At 42.4% G+C, this 20,845-nt stretch overlaps 1 protein-coding gene across 1 annotated transcript in view; it reads left to right on the forward strand.

Annotated features, from left to right (window-relative positions):
• Positions 1 to 20,845, forward strand: part of LOC124606437 (serine/threonine-protein phosphatase rdgC) — a 1,241,896-nt gene that overhangs the window by 579,314 nt on the left and 641,737 nt on the right. Inside the window, exon 6 of the mRNA XM_047138419.1 lies at positions 7,060 to 7,226. Coding sequence (XP_046994375.1) covers positions 7,060 to 7,226 — 167 coding nt within the window. The remainder of the gene's footprint in view (positions 1 to 7,059; positions 7,227 to 20,845) is intronic.

Raw genomic sequence — 20,845 nt, forward strand, 5'->3', positions numbered from 1 at the left:
AATACTTGGCCAGTAACGGATTGCTGGCAACACGAAATAATACTGACAGAAAATCAACGATGGGTGGACATGTCTCATAAGTATTTCCTGTGAGTGATACCACTGTGTCTTAGAAAGAGAGGTGTAATCGTCTTACAAACCGCCACATGTTAAAAAACATGACCATATTACTACCACAAGCGGTTTTGGTTCTATAGGTGCACACAAGTATTCATGTTAAAAGCTATACTGGCTTTATAAATATACTTACCGAATTACCTCCAAATGAATGGGTTTTTCCATACAAATACCATGACACTGAATATAGACCATGATCACAGGAGTGTATAGTATCTGACCAACAGTGCAGTTACACATAGCCCACGATGCAACCTCTTGATAGAATCACTCAACTTTGAAAATGATTTGGCTAAGGAATACTGTATGAAACCGGTATTTGCAACTCCCTCATGCTGCCACTAGATATTTCTCCAGTATTTGTAATGCATTCGGTCTCGATGCCATGTCATAGGTTCTGTGATATATCCACTGGGTTATAGATGAAAGTTGATTGAGATCGATCACAAGCAGTAGATGGTGTGCTAACTGAGGTCGTAAGAAATGTACACTACTTTTTCAGATCTCTAGTGTTACGCTGTCCAGTAGAAATGCTGTCTAACATTTGCAGTCAAGTCTTTCCATTCAACCACATACCTGCATTGGATCCTATGTAAGAAGTCCTTGAATGGTTACAGCCACTAATGAATCATGTTTCAGGCACTCTCAAATCCTGAAACGAGTCACCCTTTTCTAACCTATGAGCTACACTAAAATATTACACAGACCCTATGCCTCTTGCAACTGTTTCCATTTCTGCAGCTTTGTGCATGTGATAGTTCCAACTTAAGTAGGGACTGAGCATAAGTCGGAGAGAGCTGTATCTGCCACCTCCTTCTACCCGTGTAGAAACAGAATGACCTGAGTTAGTGCAACAGGGCCATGTTTTTAACCATTTGGTGAAATTGGGAACATGTTTTCGTAGCTCCGCCATCAGTGCACAATGTGTAAGGTCAGCACCAAACGAAGCATGCTCCTGCAACACAAGGTAGTATAAAAGGCAGTACAACAACTGGGCTAAGGACGAAGATTTTGCTACATCATTGTGGAGCATCCCCAAAGTACATACAAGTACTGCTGTCTGAAGCGGATCCACGTCCCACAGGACCCACTCACATCCATCACCCCAACATGCTATCTTCATAATTCTATACCATCCAACAGAGAACACATTGCGAACTATAAAATCTCCTCTAACTTCATCCGATAGAGAATTAGATATCATTTTTACCACATCTTTCTTCTCCCATATATCGAAAACAAATACTGCCTGCACTCTAGCATCGAGCACATGTGACGCTCCTATTAAATATACAGCCATTGATCCATTGCACCAGTGTAAAGTTGCATAGCCAATACTGTAGGAGGATGACAATATCCCACACACTATACTATAAGTCGAAGAAACACTCCCTGTGACCCTGTGTCATTGTTTGAAACATTGTTTTTTTTATCCTGTAACACACTTTGTACAGTGCCATACATTTTGTTTTTTCCACCACGACTTCGAGGTCTGTGTCAGGTTCTGACTTTAACACGCTCTGATCCATTGCTTCTCACAGAAAACTAGACATCTTGCTACTGCTGCTACCATAACACACCTCACACACGGGATGATTTTAACTAAAAGACAGTTACAACATAAGGAAACTGGAAGAGTTTCGCGGCGTTGTGCAGAGTTTGGAAACTACTGTTCAAGGGTGACTGACGACCTATACATTTAAACTCATTTGCCACAGTGATGGAATAGCCGATGGCTCTGTGTTCTGTTTCGACTGATTCCACATAATGGAGTCATGTACGCAATTGCTGTTTTGGTGCTGTTTTGCTCCTCCATCTAAACTCTTTCCCTGACTCAAACAAGCGATGTCAGTCAATCATTGTGTGGGAACCAGCAGTGTACCAGTGGATGGATGGAATGGAAAAAATACCGTTGATGATTTGAATAATAAGCATCACAGTTGATAGTGTGAACAATTTTAGCTGTTTCACAGTAATTTCAACACCTGCCAATGATGCGACAGCATGTTTCCCAAATTTAATGTCATAGCTAAATCGCCAATTCTCTATTTTGCGAGTATCATTGCGAATGTAGATAGATGACTTTGCAGTATGTCCATTCATTGTTAATTCTCAAACACATACATCATCAAAGTATACCAGACAGCACTCTACATATATCTAGCACCTGAAGCATAGTACATAATTTACGATCTATCTCTATGCGGATGGAAGTCACAGAGCGTTCTCACAGACTTAGGATAAAATTAAAGACTGAAAGGCCCCCTCGCACTGTCTTTGACCAGCCCACTTTGCAGCACCATTACCAATTTAATCGGCAGCTGACCAGATGTACGCCGCTACATTCTGCATCTCATGAATGAATGGATCTAGCTAAGTCCTCGCCAAACCTAATACGCAAGATTTCTCCAGACGCGTCCATGTCGAGGAGGTGAGCACCCCTTATTGGTGTATAGCAACATATTTGAAAGTGTTGTGATGTAATATCAGACAGTTAAGGATGACAAGAAACGGATGGTTTTTGTGCATGTTGGAGCTCCAGACGGCTGGAGTTTGAAGCATTTTTACATATATCAACCACGCTATCAAGTGTAAAGTATTGTTCTAGAGTCTCGGATCAGTAGCTGGAAGGTATTGGTATGAGAGGACATAAACGAATGCACTCCCAAGGCTACAACGTCCCGCACTTAAAACAGGCTAACATGGTACGTCACTTCAGTTTCCGACCTGTTAGTCGTATGGAATGTAACACTGTTAATATTCCAGTGCATAAAATATATTTCCAGGACATGACATACATCCTTCTTTCCGGTTTCTCTACGATTAACTATGGTAATGAACAGTAAATTGGAAAAACTACTTCCTTAAAATGTCTATTCTGTGTGATATGAGCACAATATGTAAATGCATAGCAGCGACGTTTGACATGTGAAATTACACGTAATGCCGCCACTGACTCTGTAAACAGCACATCTGTCATGCAGATGTATACACGGGGACTGCAGTGTCTCACAAATACCTATTGCTACCTTAGAATCATCTTAGTTATGAAACTGAAGTCTCGATTTTATACCAAAGATGCGACAGGGGAATCGAGTACATAGCATAAATCTGTGTCCGTTTAGAGAAATGTGTCGAAAGAGGAGGGTCACGTTTCGTCACATATGAGATGGACGCGACTGTTGCATCCTGACAGAACATCTCCATCTCTAGAATGCATCATCAGTCAGCCATTATATCCTACGTCACTGCAGCTCCATCTCGATCGATCACTCTGTCTTTTCTCTCTCTCTGTTATTCCTTAACGCAGATACATGTAAGTTTAGAGGCAGATGGTTCCCTGTGTTCATGAAAAGCATCAAATACAGTAGTCAGCTCGCGTTACCTCAATAGACATAAAGTACAATGCTACCTCAACCGATAAAAGAGTGACTGTTTCCCTGGTTCCCTTTGCTTCCATGTCGACGTTGACTCATAGTCCTGTGGCATCACATGCTTATTCCCATGTACAAGAATTGTTATGCGCCAAAAAGAAAACACACGAGTTCCTCAATTTCCCCACATTTGAGTGTATTTTCACTCAATTTGTATATATTTCTTGTCATTTTTCGCAATTCTATCGATTTTCGTATGTCACTTCTTCCCATGAGATTGTGACATCACCTCTCATTCCATGTTCTCAAATTGCTTGTAAATGTAGTACAGCTGCCAACACCTAGCGCAAATGAACTTTTTTTGTGATGGGGAGGCATAGTATAGCTTTCAAGCTTCCGTTTTCATTGGCATAGCAGCGTTATTGAGCAAGTGTCTTCCCGTATTTCACGATAATTAGGTCACTTCTGCAAGATTTAACTGTCATTGCAATATGGCGATATTTACAAAATAGTTTTGCCACTGAAAGTCTCGCCTGCGGAAAGAATGAAACAGACAGACAGTGCTTCCACACTGGCAGCATCAGTAATTTGGAGGGTAAATTCAGTAAGAGCCGATCAGCATGCTACATTTATTCGTAAGAATTCCTCTGTTCCAGGACGCAGGAGTGTCTACATAGTGGTGAGAGCTTTTGTGTTTCTGAGATGTATGTTGAAAGCCAGACGTTGCGAATTCCAGGAATGGAAACACGTGATCGATGGGGTGCCATGCTAGGACCATCGGGACGAATGAATTCGGCGTTATTCTGGGCTAGTTTCGTAAACACGTTCTGTTAGGACAAGAATTTGCAGGCGGATAAGCTGAGACATCACAAAAGCTCCAACAAAAGCGACCATTAATTGTTTATGCAGCACTTCACCAATTTCCAAGAGGTTGACTGAGCTCTTATTTACATAGGCATGTGACACCAGTATAACAATAAGTATCTTCCAGATGGTGATTCGCCAAGTGAACATTTTGCGGCAATGTGTCATCCACACTGGGGAGATAAACGCATGCACAGGTAGACGCAGCTCGCATGTCGCATTAGGATCGCTAGGAACAGTGCACCCTGTGCTATTCTGGGAAGCATTGGAACAGATTTCTATAGCATGACATGTGGCGTCAGTATCCACAGGTAGAGAGGTATCGCGCCAGCAACAGTAAACACGAGATCGCAGCCCAGAGGCCTCTCACGTATGGGACCACCGTGAGCACTTTGCCCAGCATGTTCCCCTTGGAGTTATGTAGCGGGGCAGTTCTCTGATATGTCGCTGTTGATGATATTTCGAAAGTGTTTTTTATGTGCAATGAGTGTTTGTGCACTGCATTATTATTGGCTGTTTAAGCCCTGTGAGCATGTTTGCATAGCATGACACATGCATTATCTTTTGACAATTTAGGAGTTGTTTTCGTGTCTGTTGCATTATTTTGTGAACAGGCGTGCAGACTGTGCAATGCATGATTTCGACAGTTGACGATTAGCAAGTGTGTTTGCAGAGCCTTTACACGCATTATTTTGACAATTTAGGAGTTGTTTGCGTCTCTGAACATCAGTGTACTGCATTACATTGGTGTTTTACGAGTTGTCTGCAGGTCTGTAGACTACTTACTACGACCTCAAGGACGCCAGTGTGAGTGTTGTGTATTAGTGTAATAAATAAACTACGTGAAATCCGTCCCTAAATAAATTGTAAGCATTATTTCGACCAAATATAGTTAGTGCACATGTGTACACATCAGTGAATTGCATTATTTCAGTGATTTACCAGTAGTTTACAGTTCTGTACACTGTTCTATGCATTATTTAGACAGTTTACAATCAACAAACGTGTTTGCAGAGTTTTAACATGCATTATTTTGACAATTTATGAGTTGTGTGCATGTCTGTACTTCAGTGTACTGCATTATTTAGATAATTTACAAGTAGTTTGCTGGTCTGTATGCTGTGTACTGTGAGCCCAAGCACATCATGGCGAGTGTTTTGTATCAGTGTAATAGGCAAACTACGTGAAATCCATCGCTTAATAAATTGTTCCAAAATAAATAAAGTAGATTCCTTCCCCCCTCCAGGAGCCCACAACTGGCTGAGTCCTTTTCCCACCATTTTCCCCACCCCTGACCTCCATCTAGGATTTGTCATGGGAGGGACGACAGCACCCTCTGGTGGCAGTACTGTGCACTAGGTCAGTTGGACTGCAGACCTCATGGTGAACACACTGGATGGATCTACTGCCTCAAATTGTTTAAATAAACACTGCATGCAAAACAAAGACTTATGTCCACCCTACCTGGTATCCCAGCACAGGCTGAGCACTTCTCCCGCCAAGTACTAGTAAGAGGTGGTGGTCAGATGACTTAGGTTGGTAGCCCAAGTGTCCCATTTTCCCGCCATTTTCTTAGGTTAGTGGAGGTAGCCGTGGTGTGTTACATTGGTCTGCTGGATTTGAACTTCCTGCCATTTTCTGTGGGCAAGGTGGGGAGAGGAGGGGGTTAAGTATGTGGAGGTAGCTCAATTGATCTATTTTCCCGCCAAAAATTGAACTTCCCAGCATGACATCATTGTGATGTTGCCATATATATTGCTGCGATCTTGAATTCGCCCTCTTGTATAAATTTGGCAAGAATGGAGAGTGGGGCCATATGAACTTTGTTCCGCTACTTCAATTACCAAGCTAGTTGGTGAAAGGTTTTGGATATCTGCTAAAAAAGACTATAGCACCCAACTACACTGTCCAAGAAAATTTACATTCCACTTAACAGTATGTCGTTCCATTTATGAATTACACTGATGTTTCAGTGCCAGTAAATAAAAAGATATAAATGCTACCAATACAGAACTTTACATGCCGTCTCTGCAATCTGTCTTTCCCCAGAATCTGTATTGCGGTACCTATAAATGTTTAAGAGAATTAGTGGAGCTTCAGTTTGACTCTAGTTAACATTTTAGAACATAATCGTTCGTGAGCAAAGCCTACAGGATAATCCATTTTAACTGTTGGGGAAGTGTGTCTAGATATATAAATGGTGGGCCAAATAAATCTGTAACAGATGCAGAAGGAGCCTACATTAAGGTTGCCTACATTAAGGCAGACCGGATGGTCACCAAACTAAGTGCTAGCCCAGACAAAGAACGCTTAAATTCGGCGATCTGACAGGAACTGGTGTTACCACTGTGGCAAGGCCGCTTGCTTACTTACTTTCTAGTAGTGGTTTATGGTAGTCCGATGGAGCAACGAAGGATATGTGGCGACTGCAAGAAAGTACAGGTCAATCCTTTTATAAAGAAGGATCGTAGGACAAATGTACTTAATTATACCCTATGACACTGACGTCAATATGCTACAGGATTATGGAACATATTTTATGCGGAAGAATAATGACGTTTTTGAAAAATCAAAATCTCCTCTATAAAAATCAGCATGTATTCCGGTTATGGGCCATGTTATTCAGCCCACGCATATAAATGAAATTTTTTGAATTATAACACTCTGAATAATACCTTTACCCATATATGACGTTTCCTTGCAGAACGGGCTGCCATCCACAGAGAACCCGTACGTCTTCAATGGTGACTTCGTGGACCGCGGGAAGAAGGGCCTAGAGGTGCTACTGCTATTGCTGGCCTGTCTGCTCGTGTTCCCCGGCGGAGTCTTCCTCAACAGGGGCAACCATGAGGACCACATCATGAACACGAGGTAAGTGTGGCGTCCACCGAGCCCGCTGGTGTTGTTCTGTAATGTCAGAAAGCTGTTTTTCACAGCTACGTTTTTGGACGAACGTCGTTGATTTTGTTTTATTACGCCAAATTTGTTTGTCAAGCTTCGCTTTCTACGACTTCTTCTGTCGTCATCGTCAGGAGCTAACCATCCTCCTAGTAGGCTACTGGTACTTTCGTGTATACAGGGTGGGCAAATTACATTGATCTGCTAAACGTACGGACGAGGTGGATAAAGTAACACAACAGATTAACAACTCGGTGGGAATCAATGAAATTGCGCGACCGTGTTGCCAGAGGTCTTCCACTCATGCACATAAAGCTGCACGTCAGATGGCGTGACGGCAGCGTGACAGTAATGCCAAATGGGGCCGTTCCCGTAACCTGAGGCAGTTGAAGAGACAGTAAATACTGTGGTGGTGTTCTCCCAAACTACATGGTTCGCAGACAAAACTTGGATAGCTTCACACACAGATGAATCAGCAGTGAATTGGAAGAAGGACCAAGTGTGACAACTGTAGCCCAGGAGTTTGGTATTGCTCACAGCATTGTTTCATGTGCAACGAGGAGCGTTCCAGAACATAGGCACTGCTGCCTGAAGGAGATGCGGTGACCGACCATGATCAACAACACCACTGGATGGCCGCTACATTGTAACCCAAACAACACGGGACCCACGTCAAACAGCAGGTGCAGTTGCAACCATAGTTAACAGCACTGTAATCTTACGCTCCACAGTGTCACGGTGACTGCATTGGGTTGGTCCCTTTGCGTATTACCAGTACGTTGTGTTCCGTTGACACCAGCACATCGGCTGCACCGTTTGCGATGGAGCCAAGAGCAGAGCGACTGGACAAATGAGGAGTAGGATCGTGTGCGCTCTTAAGATGACAGCATATTCAGTCGAAGTAGTGATTCTGAATGTATCTTCATATCGCGAGACATGGGAACACGCAATGGTCTCAGGAACATTGTCGAACATGATCCATTCGGTGGTCCGCGTGTTGTGATTTGGAGAGGCATAATGCTGCGTAGGCGTACTGACCTTCACAACTTCGAGGTCGGTACACAAGTTATTGTGATATGTGCGTCTTTTCAGGGCTGCGTTCGGCCCTGACTTCATTTCTGTGGACGAGCGCGTCCAAAAGCGCAGGTGGAGTAGAGAATATTTGGCGAATAACCTGGACTCTCCATTCCCCCGATCTAATCCGATCGAGCACGTCTGATATGAGTTGGGAAGACATACTGAAGCACGGCCACATACACCAACGACCATCCAGCAGTTGTCAACCTCGCTGGTAGATTAATGAAGTGCCCTACCACAAGACTTCCTTAGCAACCTTACGGCAGTAGTTGTCAAACGACGCTGGTGGAGAAATGAGGTGTCCTACAACAAGACTTCTTCACCAATTTTGTGGGCAGCGTGGGAGAACATTACAGAGCGTTCGTTGCCATTCGTGGTGACCACACACCTTATTAGGAAACATATGCAAGGTGACTTCAACTTAATAATTGTGTTCGGAGAAAAGTGTAATTTCTGTTTGTCTCATAGCGTATTTCTTTCAGCTACATTTTGTTGCGTACTGCAGCAGTTATTTCTAGGTATGGTCCAAGTTCAATCGAGTTGCTACTTGGTGGTAACACTGCACATGAAAGTTACTTTTATCCTTTACTTTTGCACACAATTATAAAACTGGTCACTCCAGATTACATCTTGGACACCTGGGGTGGATGACGAATGTTGGTTTGGCTATGATAAGGTGCAAGAAAAATGTTCCGAGCCAGTTTTATTTTGCACAATTTGTAGTTGGACGAATTGTGTCATAGAACTACACCGAAGAGGGTACCCTCGAGAACGCAGAAATGCCGCAGCATGACTTGGCATGGATTCGACTAATGTCTGAAGTAGTGCTGGGGGGGATAGATACGATGAATCCTGCAGGGCTGTCCACAAATCAGTAAGAGTAGGAGGGGGTGGAGATCTCTTCTGAACATCTGAACAGCAAGTTGCAAAGCGTCCCAGATATCCTCAATAATGTTCATGTCTAGGGAATTTGGAGGCCAGTAGAAGTGTTTAAACTCAGAAGAGTGCTCCTGGAGGCACTCTGTAGCAATTCTGAACACGTGGGACGTCGCATTGTCCTCCTCGAAATGCTCACGCCCGTCGGAATGCACAATGGACATGAATGGATACAGGTGTGTCAGACAGGATGCTTACGTACGTGTCACCTTTCAGAATCGTATCTAGCCGTATCAGCAGTCCTATATCAATCTAACTACACACGCCCCACACCATTATAGGGCCTCCACCAGCTTGTACAGCACCCTGCTGACATAATGCGTCCATAGATTCAGGAGGTTGTTTCCATACCCGTACGCGTCCATCCGCTCGATGCAATTTGAAACGAGACTCGTCGGACCAGGCAACATGTTTACAGCCATCAACAGTCGAATGTCGGTTTTAACGGGCCCAGGCGAGTCGTAGAGCTTTGTTTAATGCAATCGTCAAGGGCACAAGAGTGGGCCTTCGGCTCCAAAGTCCCGTATCAATGATGATTCGTTGAATAGTTCGCACGCTGACACTTTTTGATAGCCCAGCATTGAAACCTGCAGCAATTTGAGGAAGGGTTATACTTTTGTCACGTTGAATGATTCTCTTCAGTCGTCGTTGGTCCCGTTCTTGCAGGATCTTTATCGGGCAGCAGCGATGTCGGAGATTTGATGTCTTACCGGATTCCTGATATTCACGGTACACTCATGCAATGGTCATGTGGGAAAGTTCCCACTTCATCGCTACCTCAGAGATGATGGGTTCTATTGCTCGTGCTCCGACTATAACACCATTTCCAAAGTCACTTAAATCTTGATAAACTGCCACGGTAGCAGCAGTAACCGATCCAACAACTGCGCCAGACTCTTGTTGTCTTACATGGACGTTGCCGACTGCAGCTTTGTGGTTTGCCTGTTTACATTACTCTGTATTAGAATACGCATGCCTATACCAGCTTCTTTGACGCTTCAGTGTACAACTGTCTTACAGATATTACATAGGCTACCAGAGAATAAACAAATGTCATGATGCAACGCTAGTGGTGACCCTCATTCTGTTAGATCGTGGGCGGACTACTTCACAAGAAAGCAGCGTTTTAGCATCGAGCGCCTCTTCCGATTAACTATGAGGTCTATATTCTTTGTACTGCTAAAGTCGTGTTTACATGCGAAGAACCTGGGTTCAGTTGCCGGTACTGCAGCAGTAACCGATCTAACAACTGCGCCAGACTGTTGTTGTCTTACATGGGCATTGCCGACTGCAGCTTTGTGTTTTGCCTGTTTACATTACTCTGTATTAGAATACGCATGCCTATACCAGCTTCTTTGACGCTTCAGTGTACAACTGTCTTACAGATATTACATAGGCTACCAGAGAATAAACAAATGTCATGAAGCAACGCTAGTAGTGACCCTCATTCTGTTAGATCGTGGGCGGACTACTTCACAAGAAAGCAGCGTTTTAGCATCGAGCGCCTCTTCCGATTAACTATGAGGTCTATATTCTTTGTACTGCTAAAGTCGTGTTTACATGCGAAGAACCTGGGTTCAGTTGCCGGTACTGCCAGGAATATCACTAATTGTAAAGGAGTGCAATCACTCTCAGAAGGTCAGTTGAGTGGCTACTTGAATTAGAAGTAGCTGTTCCAAAGTCTTAAAATCTCACAACTTCGGGGAGGATGGTGTGCTAACCACAAGCCCCACCATAACGCATCCAAATGACGCCATATGTTAGAGCATAACGTAAAGGGGGTCGGCATCTGGTATCGTAATTACTTCTTTTGTTATCTATGCGGCACTAGACTCAAAACGGCCTGCACTTTGTGGGCGAGTCAAATGCTGATTATGCCACCAGTGGATCAGCTCATAAGTGTCTCTGAAGAAAAGAAGCATTTGATTGAAGAGTAGAATCATCCAAGCTATAATGTCGTATCTTACTTCAAGGACACGCTGGACGAGGATTTCAATAGGGGATGACACTACCTTATCTCAAGGCACACTATTACAGTAAAGCAGATTTTCTGAACTACATCGCTTGGAGACGACCGTGACAGGTGCATTTTTTAAAATAATTTCATCTCTATACCCAAACACGCCAACGTATTTTAGATTACCGTGTTCCACCGTTTCAGACGCCCATCTTCAGATCAACGAGCTACAGTGGAGGATAGTGTATTGAGACGATGAAAACCAGCAACCTGAAAACCTAAATTTGATGCGGTCTGAAAGTAAAACTTCTTTTAAAGCCTGACCCGGCGTTGCTCGTCTCGGTGTCGAGTGATTCACAACAGGATCGCACGTCGCGTGACCTTTTGCGGTGGCGTCGGACGCCTAATTGGCAACGTCCCACCGCGCCGGACTCTCATTACGTTTATGGACGCATGGGTGCCGGTGCGTGCGGTTGTAATATGACTATGTCTCGCGCTATGTAGAGCGGACTTTCACGCTGTTCGGAATTACCACCTTCACTGAACGTGTGGAATTACACTGTCGTGAAATAACACTAGTGCATTTCAAACCTATTTCAGTTTGCCTACCAGGTGCGCTATCGTCTACCCAAGACTGTAGAACTTACTGTCTCTTCAAACTGCTAAAGCTGGGGCCAATGGTTGGCCTAAGCATCACAGATTATATACATGTCAGGAGCTGTTTCGGCTTCGACAGCAAGCAAGAATACAGTATCTGGACATTTACATAGAGCTGTACCAATATTAGCAGGCTGTGCTATTTTATTACAGTTACCATATACACTTTATGGTCAAAAGTATCCAGACACCACCAAAAACATACGTTTTTCATATTAGGTGCATTGGGCTGCCACGTACTGCCAGGTACTCCATATCAGCGAATTCAGTAGTCGTTAGACATCGTGAGAGAGCAGAATGGGGCGCTCCGCGGAACACACGGACTTTGAGCTTTATACTTATATGAATATGGTGTCTGTTCTTCCGAACATGTCCGAAAGAACAGACACCATATTCATACAAGTATATAGTTCTGTCAATACCGGCCACGACCTTCTTCTGTGCGGATGCACACATATTCCCCGAACTCTTACGGGACTTGGTAAGAATGTCTTCCACGAGTAATGAATGTGTTGGGGTCGGAGACTACGAATGTAGTGTGTGGACATACGAGGTGAGAATGTGGGTCTCGTGGGAGGCGTGCGCGAGATAGTCCCTGCAGTCGCACTCTTCTCTGTGCCCTCGGTAGCTCAGGTGAATAGGGCGTCTGCCATGTAAGCAGGAGATCCCGGTTTCGAATCCTGGTCTGGGCACACATTTTCACCTGTCCCCGTTAATATATATCAACGCCCGTCGGCAGCTGAAGATAGCAATACAATTCTAATTTCGACTTCGAACGTGGTCAGAAGATTGGGTGTCACTTGTGTCATATGTCTGTACGCAAGATTTCCACACTCCTAAACATCCCCAGATCCACTGTTTCCGATGTGATAGTGAAGTGCAAACGTGAAGGGACACGTACAGCACAAAAACGTACAGGGCGACCTCGTCTACTGACTGACAGAGACCGCCGACAGTTGAACAGGGTCGTAATGTGTAATAGGCAGACATCTATCCAGACCATCACATACGAATTCCAAACTGTATCAGGATCAACTGCCAGTGCTATGACAGTTAGGCGGAAGCTGAGAAAACTTGGATTTCATCATCGAGCGGCTGCCCTTAAGCCACAAAACACGCCGGTAAATGCCAAACGACGCCTCGCTTAGTGTAACGAGCGTAAACATTGGACGATTGAACAGTGGGAAAACGTTGTGTGGAGTGACGAATCACGGTACACAATGTGGCGATCTGATAGCAGAGTGTGGGTATGGCGAATGCCCGATGAGCGTCATCTGCCAGCCAGTGTAGTGCCAACAGTAAAGTTCGGCGGCGGTGGTGTTAGGGTGTGGTCGTGTTTTGCATGGAGGGGACTAGCACCCCTTGTTGTTTTGCATGGCACTATCATAGTACAGGCCTACATTTGTGTTTTAAGCACCTTCTTGCTTCCCATTGTTGAAGAGCAATACAGGGATAGCGACTGCATCTTTCAACACGATCGAGCACCTATTCGTAATGCACGGCCTGTGGCGTAGTGGTTACACGACAATAACGTCCTTGTAATGGACTGGCTTGCACAATGTCCTGACCTGAATCCTATATAATACCTTTGGGATGTTTTGGAACGCCGACTTCGTGCCAGGCCTCGCCGACAGACATCGATACCTTTCATCAGTGCAGCACTCTGTGAATAATGGGCCGCCATACCCCAAGAAACCTTCCAGCAACTGACTGAAAGTATGCCAGCGATAGTGGAAGCTGTCATCAAGGCTAAGAGTAGGCTAACACCATAACAAATTCCAGCATTACCGATGGAGGACGCCACTAACTTGTAAGTCATTTTCAGTCAGGTGTCCCGATACTTTTGATCACATAGTGTAGCTTTTACGGGATACATCATACTTACATTGATTGAGGCACTGCGCATGTTGTAAACGTAAATAATTTTTACATGTGGCTAAAAACAGCTTATTAATAGACGAGTCATTATGAAACTGAAAATGTATCAGTAATTTCAAGAATGTTGATTAATTATTATATAAAAACAAGCCGATTATTAATGCAAATCTAAGAACAAGCAGATACATCAAATTATTGAGAGCAACCAGGCCGTGTACAGAATTTACAACACAATAGCTAATCCCTTCCCGTTGAAAGTACGACTCCATTGTCGGGTTTGGCTACTACGTGTACAATTATAAACCTTATCTTGTCAAAAAGACAAGACTATTACCAAAATCGAATATAGAGGGTCCACAGGACATCAACTGACGAGGCGACGTAGCAGGCAGCCATCAAAGAATTTCCAGGACAAACACGCTTCAAACCTTTTCATGAGGCCTGAAAATCTGGAAAGGGTAATGCTAAGTCTCAATCTAAATACAATGCGCGTCGATGAAGTGAAATGTAAAGAAGACAAGGATTTCTCATCAGATGAGTATAGGTAATATTAACAGCAGTAGAAAATAGTATAATGGGAGGGAGGTAGGACAGAGACTGAATTAGTGTGAACAGTTCATGTATAGGATTGTTCTCATCAGAATCGACAACAACAGTTCAGATATACATGCTGACGTCGCAAGCAGAAGATGAAGAGATAGAGAAAGTGTATGACGATAATGGACGGGTAATTCTGCAGGTAAAGGTAGACAGATATCTAAACGTCATGGGGCACTGGAACGCGGTTGTTGGGGAAGGAAAAGAAGAAAGGATTACAGAGGAATATGGCATTGGTAGTAGGAATGAAAGAGGAAAAAGAGTTCTGCAATAAATTTCAGCTAGTAAGAGCGAATACAATGTTCAAGAATCACAAGAGGAGGAGGTACACTTGGCAAAGGCCTGGAGATATGAGAAATTCTAGTTAGATTACATGCTGGACAGGCACTGATTCCAAAATCAGATATTGGATTGTAAGGCGTACCCAGGAGCAGGCTACACTCCGGTCACAATTTATTGATGATCAAGTGTAGGTTGATGAGATTAGTCTGGAAGCAGCAATGCGCAAAGAAGTGATATACAGAAGAACTAAGGAATTAAGAGGCACACTTGAAGATATCTGAGGCCACAGATATTGCGATAACGAGTAGCTCAGTAGGCAGTTCAGCTGAAGACATTTGGGCATCTCTAAAATGGACAGTTACAGAAGTTAGATGGAAAAACGTAAATACAAGGAAGGTAAATGCGAAGAAGCCGTAGGTGAGGGAAGAAATACTTCAGCTGATCAACGAAAGATGGAAGTACAAAACTGTTCAGGAATACATAAATTCGTGTCACTTAGGAATAAAATAAACAAAAGGCGCAGGGAAGGCGAGGCGAAATGTCTGTATGAAAAATGTGAAATAATCGGAAAAGAAATTTACTGTTGGAATGAGTGACTCAGCATGTACAAAAGTCAAAACAACCTTTAGTGGAACTGAAAGCAAGGGCGGTGACATTCAGAGCGCAATGTAAATTCCACTGTTAAATGCAAAGGAAAGATAGGATGTGTGGAAACATTACACTGAAGGCCTATGTGAGTGGGAGGACTTATCTGATTAAGTGGTAGAAGTAGTATGAGTCGATAGGGAAGAGACAGGGGATCCAGTATTAGAATCAGAATTTAGAAGACGTTCAAAATGGTTCAAATGGCGCTGAGCACTATGGGACTTGACATATGTGGTCATCAGTCTTCTAACAACTTAGAACTACTTAAACCTAACTAACCTAAGGACATCACACACATCCATGCCCGAAGCAGGATTCGAACCTGCGACCGTAGCAGTCACGCGGTTCCGGACTGAGAGCCGAGAACCGCTCGGCCACCGCGGCCGGCTTAGAATATGTGGTTCATCTGTAAAGGAGACCGCTTATAAAACACTAATACGACGTATTATTGGGTACTGCTCGAGCGTTTGGGATCCCTATCAGGTCGGATTGAGGGAGCACATAGAAGCAATTCAGAGGCGGGCTGCTAGATTTGTTACTGGTAGGTTTGATCATCACGCGAGTGTTACGGAAATGCTTGAGGAACTCGGGTGGGAGTCTCTAGAGGAAAGGAGGCGTTCTTTTCGTGAATCGCTACTGAGGAAATTTAGAGAACCAGCATTTGAGGCTGACTGCAGTACAATATTACTGCCACCAACTTACATTTCGCAGAAAGACCACAAAGATAAGATAAGAGAGATTAGGGCTTGTACAGAGGCATATAGGCTGCCATTTTTCCCTCGCTCTGTTTGGGAGTGGAACAGGGAGAGAAGATGCTAGTTGTGGTACGAGGTACGCTCCGCTAGGCACCGTATGGTGGATTGCGGAGTATGCATGTAGATGTAAAAGTAGAGCTTTGGAAGACTTAAGAACAAATTAGGCAATGAAATTTCTAAAATCATTGGGTTGGTGTGCTAACAAAACGACTGTTCACGTTGGTGTGTGGGATGTATGAGACTCGAGATATACCAACGGACTTTCAGAGAAATGTCATCCACACAATTCCGAAGACTTTCAAGAGCGGACAAGTGCGAGAATTATCTCACAGTCATCTCCAGGAATTCATGTATCCAAGTTGCTGACAAGAATAGTACATAGAAGAGTGGAAACGAGAATTGAGGATATGTTAGGAGACAATCAGTTTGGCTTCAGGAAGGATAAAGACACCGGAGAGGCAGTTGTGATGTTGCGGTTAATAATAGAAGCTATACTCAAGAAAAATCAAGACACATACGCAGTATTTGTGGACCTGGAAAAAGCATTCGACAATGTAAAATAGTACAAGATGTTCGCAATTCTGGGATAAATAAAGTAAGCTGCAGGGAAAGAGTGCTAATATACAAGAACCAAGGAGGAACGATAAGAATGGGGGACCCAGCAGCAAGTTCTCTTACTACAATGGGTCTAAGACAGCGATGTAGCCTTTCGTCCATACAGTTCAATTTATGCATGAAACAAGCTATGACGAAAATAAAATAAAGATTCAAGCGTGGGGTTAAAATAGGTGAAAAGACATCAGTGATAAGATTCGGTGATGACAGTGCTGTCGTCACTGAAAGTGAAGAATTAAAGGATCTGTTGAATGGATGAATAGTCTAATTAGTACAGAATTGGACTGAGGGTAAACCGAAGAAAGACGAAAATAATGAGAAGTAGTAGAAATGAGAACACCGAGAAACTTAATGTCAGGACTGGCGACCAGGAAGTAAATGAAGGTCAGGAATTCCGGAGGAAGGAAGACATCAAAAGGAGACTCTAGCACCGACAAAAAGAGCATTCCTAACCGAGGGAATCTACTGCTATCAAACATAGGCGTTAATCTGAGGAGGAAATGTCTGAGAATGTACTATTGGAGCACAGCAAACATGGTCAGGGAGAAAACCAGAACCGGAGAGAATTGATGCATACGAGATGTGGATAGAATGAAGAATGTTGAGAGTTAGGTGGACTGATAAAGCAAGGAATGCAGAGGCTCTCCGCAGAGTCGGCGAGGGTAGGAATACATGGAAAAACAAGAAGAAGGGACAGGATGATAGGGCATCTGTTAACACGTCAGGGAGTAACTTTCATGGTACTAATGTGAATTGTAGAGCATCATCTAAAGTCTAAAGAGACCGCAATAAATAAACTTTACCACACATCCGGCTCTTACTTGGTAGAGTTATATAATGACTGTCACTAGCACAGAGAATGTGTCACTGTACACCTCGTACCAGGAAACAACTACTGCAACTAAAAAAAAAAGAGTCAGCAATAAATTCGTCCCTATAAAACCAACATCATAAATCACTGGAGAAAGCACTGGTAAAATCCTTGTCTTATAGTTAGATCAGCATTGTTCTCCTGGATGTCTTGCTGTACCCTCAACAATGTTAGTCGCAATGTAGCCGATATTCTCCGTACTATACAACCTATTGATTATTGCCACTCCATCAGGATACAGTGGAGTCCAGCTGTATCTTCGGCTGCACACTCAGTGCAGTGTTGTGTTACCCGAAACAAAACAGGACGCAGCCTATGTTCACTATACAAGTTCTAAGGGAATTTAATCTTAATACTTACTAAATTTAGTGGAAGGGGTTCAAGACCTTCCTATATTTTAGTTAGCTGGTAAAATAACGTCGAAAAAGCAGTTAAGTTTACCATTGGAAATTTTATTTCACTCACAAAACATTGTTTATAAATTGCACTATTGATAAAAGGAAATGTTTTAATACAGAGTGATAAAAACCAACTGCGTTCAACAAAAATGTGAACGAATATTCCCTGAGTGGGTTTCCAAGTTCTACAATGGATCGAAGGATGACCTATGCCATATCACATATACAATCTAGGTTTAAATTAAGTTTCACAAGAGTGAAAACTATCAGAATGCTCTACAGTGACCCTCAATTATCTTTAATTACTTATCTAACTTGTCGTAAATTACAGTGGCTGATGTGGCTTCTCAATAACTATATAACAGAAAAATCATCGCGTTTCAGATTTTTACTTCAAGTGGCAAATGTGAACACCATGAGCTTTAATTGACGATCGACACTAGTATTACGCAAAAAGGGGGTGTAACAGATGAGACTTCTACAGTTCTGAGTGAAGCTTGTAACCTCCCCACCGCAATTTTTAAAAGAAAATAATTTGACAATACTTAATAGAAATGTGGAGCCAAGTGTAACCTCCCCACAAAAATTTGAAAGAAAGAAACACGACAATATTTAATTATGAATGCTAATGGACACTGCTCTAAGCGTAACCTCGCCCACAATGAGAGGTATTGAAAATGGCAACAAAAATGTGAAAATACGCAATCTGACTCAAATATAAATCCTTCAAAATTAAAGTCCATTCAGTGACAAGAAAATTCAATTAAACCGAAATATCGGTCTTTGGCCCTGTGTAAAACAATCAGAATTAAAGTCTTACCTCAGAAAAAATCGATGTCACATATCTGCTCTTGTTGTTGCGCGCCGCTTGAAGGAACTGCATTGCAAATAATAATATTCTCTTTTTTTTTGTGATTTTAATGGAATTTTTCTTCAAAAGAAGTGGAATGAAATGGGAAGTGCAACGAGATCTTTAGTTCAAAAAAAATTAAACTTTTGAGAAAATGCTTTTGAAATAAAAAATTATTATTGGGAGATTTGTTGGAGAATAATTACAATAAATAAAATTTTTCATTATCTAATGATTATATTAATTAACAGTATACCTTATTCCTCATCTTGACCATTGTTGCCGACCGCCTGCATCACACAACCGCACTGGGCTGCTACTACTGACCGACCGCTCTGCATGACGACTACAGACTGAGTACTGCTCTCAACTAGACAGAGCTACAGACTCGCAACGACTGAACTGACAGACTCGCAACGACAGAACTGACCGCTACTCTGCATAGCGACAACTAACTCGCAAAGACTACTACTGACTGAGAACCGCTCGCAACACTCGCGCGGTCAAGCGCATACTCTCTGGTCACAGATGCTACAATGCCTCGCCATCGCTGCTGCGTTACATACGTGTTTCATAACCCTCCACTCGGGGGGCAAAAATTTGGCAGCGATGGTGAGTCATTTGGACTTGCCAAGCGCGGCAAAATTTTTCTTTAATTAACAAAATCCTACAACTTACAGAATATTTAAATGTTGTGCACACGCACTAAGTACAAAATATATCAGACAAGGACAAAATGTGAATACTAAACATAGTAGCAAATCAGAAAAGTATATACAAACTTTTTGACAGATAAAGTGCACAGGCACTGAAAAAATTCTTTAGCATATGCAGAACAAATAAACAGACTGGCAAGAATAATTAGATGTAATACATAAAGTAAATGTTGTGCACACGCACTAAGTACAAAATATATCAGACAAAGACAAAATGTGAGTACAAAACATAGTAGCAAATCAGAAAAGTATATACAAATTATTTGACAGATAACAAAGTGCACAGGCACTGAAAAAATTCTTTAGCATATTCAGAACAAATAAACAGACTGGCAAAAAATATTATGTTGACAAGTGTACATGCACTGAAAAATGTCTTTAGCATTTTCACAACAAATAAACATAATGGCAAAAAAAAATTCATGTCCAAAGTGCACATGCACTGAAAAATGTCTTTAGTATTTTCACAACAAATAAACATAATGGCAAACATCATGTCGACCAGTGACATGAGTGTACTCACACTGGAGTTTAGCGAATCGAAAAATGTATAACCTATGAACATAAATGATGTTACCAAAAAAAATTTTTCTTTATGTGACAAGAATCAGGATAGGAAAGGGAAGGATTGCATCATGGTTGTAGCACTTTAGATTGCACACAGCTGCTCTGAAAGTCCATATCTTTCCACAGTAGTACAACACCAAGTGACACAACTTGAAGTTCTTTTCCCATCAGAATTTATCAGTGTAGCCAAGACACTGAACTGTCGTAATAATGTTCCATGTTTTCATTTTGGCAGTACATTAGGTACACCAAACAGTGGGACCATAATAATGTCTTCATCGCTCATGGTGGTGGACAGCATGTCGTGTCAACACCACACTCTTACAAGGCACACCAACGTAGAATTAGTGCAAAACCAAATATAGTGCTCCATGATCACTGGGATAAACAGGACAAATGGACATTGCAGTAATTCAGGGTAGTCAGCTTATGAGGTGAAGGACATCAAGTCACATAATATTGACAATTACAGTCTTCATTGATAGTTCGTGGCATTCATAGCCCAGTTATTGAACATTTCTGTACCAAGTATGTAGTATTACAGAAAAATGTTCATTAATTGTTTTACATAGAATCAGTAGCCTTCTTTTCCTGGTTACAAAATATTATGAAATAATCGCATTCTTTTCAGTTACAGAGTATAATTAAGAATCATTAACCTTCTCCTAATTACAGTTAATTAATCATTTGTTTTTAATTAATCATTTGTCTAATTACAGTTAATTAATCATTTGTATAATTACAGTTAATTAATCATTTGTCGTTAATTAATCATTTGTCTAATTACAGTT

Source organism: Schistocerca americana, chromosome 3 (assembly GCF_021461395.2).
Source record: "Schistocerca americana isolate TAMUIC-IGC-003095 chromosome 3, iqSchAmer2.1, whole genome shotgun sequence".
NCBI classification, from domain to species: Eukaryota; Metazoa; Arthropoda; class Insecta; order Orthoptera; family Acrididae; genus Schistocerca; species Schistocerca americana.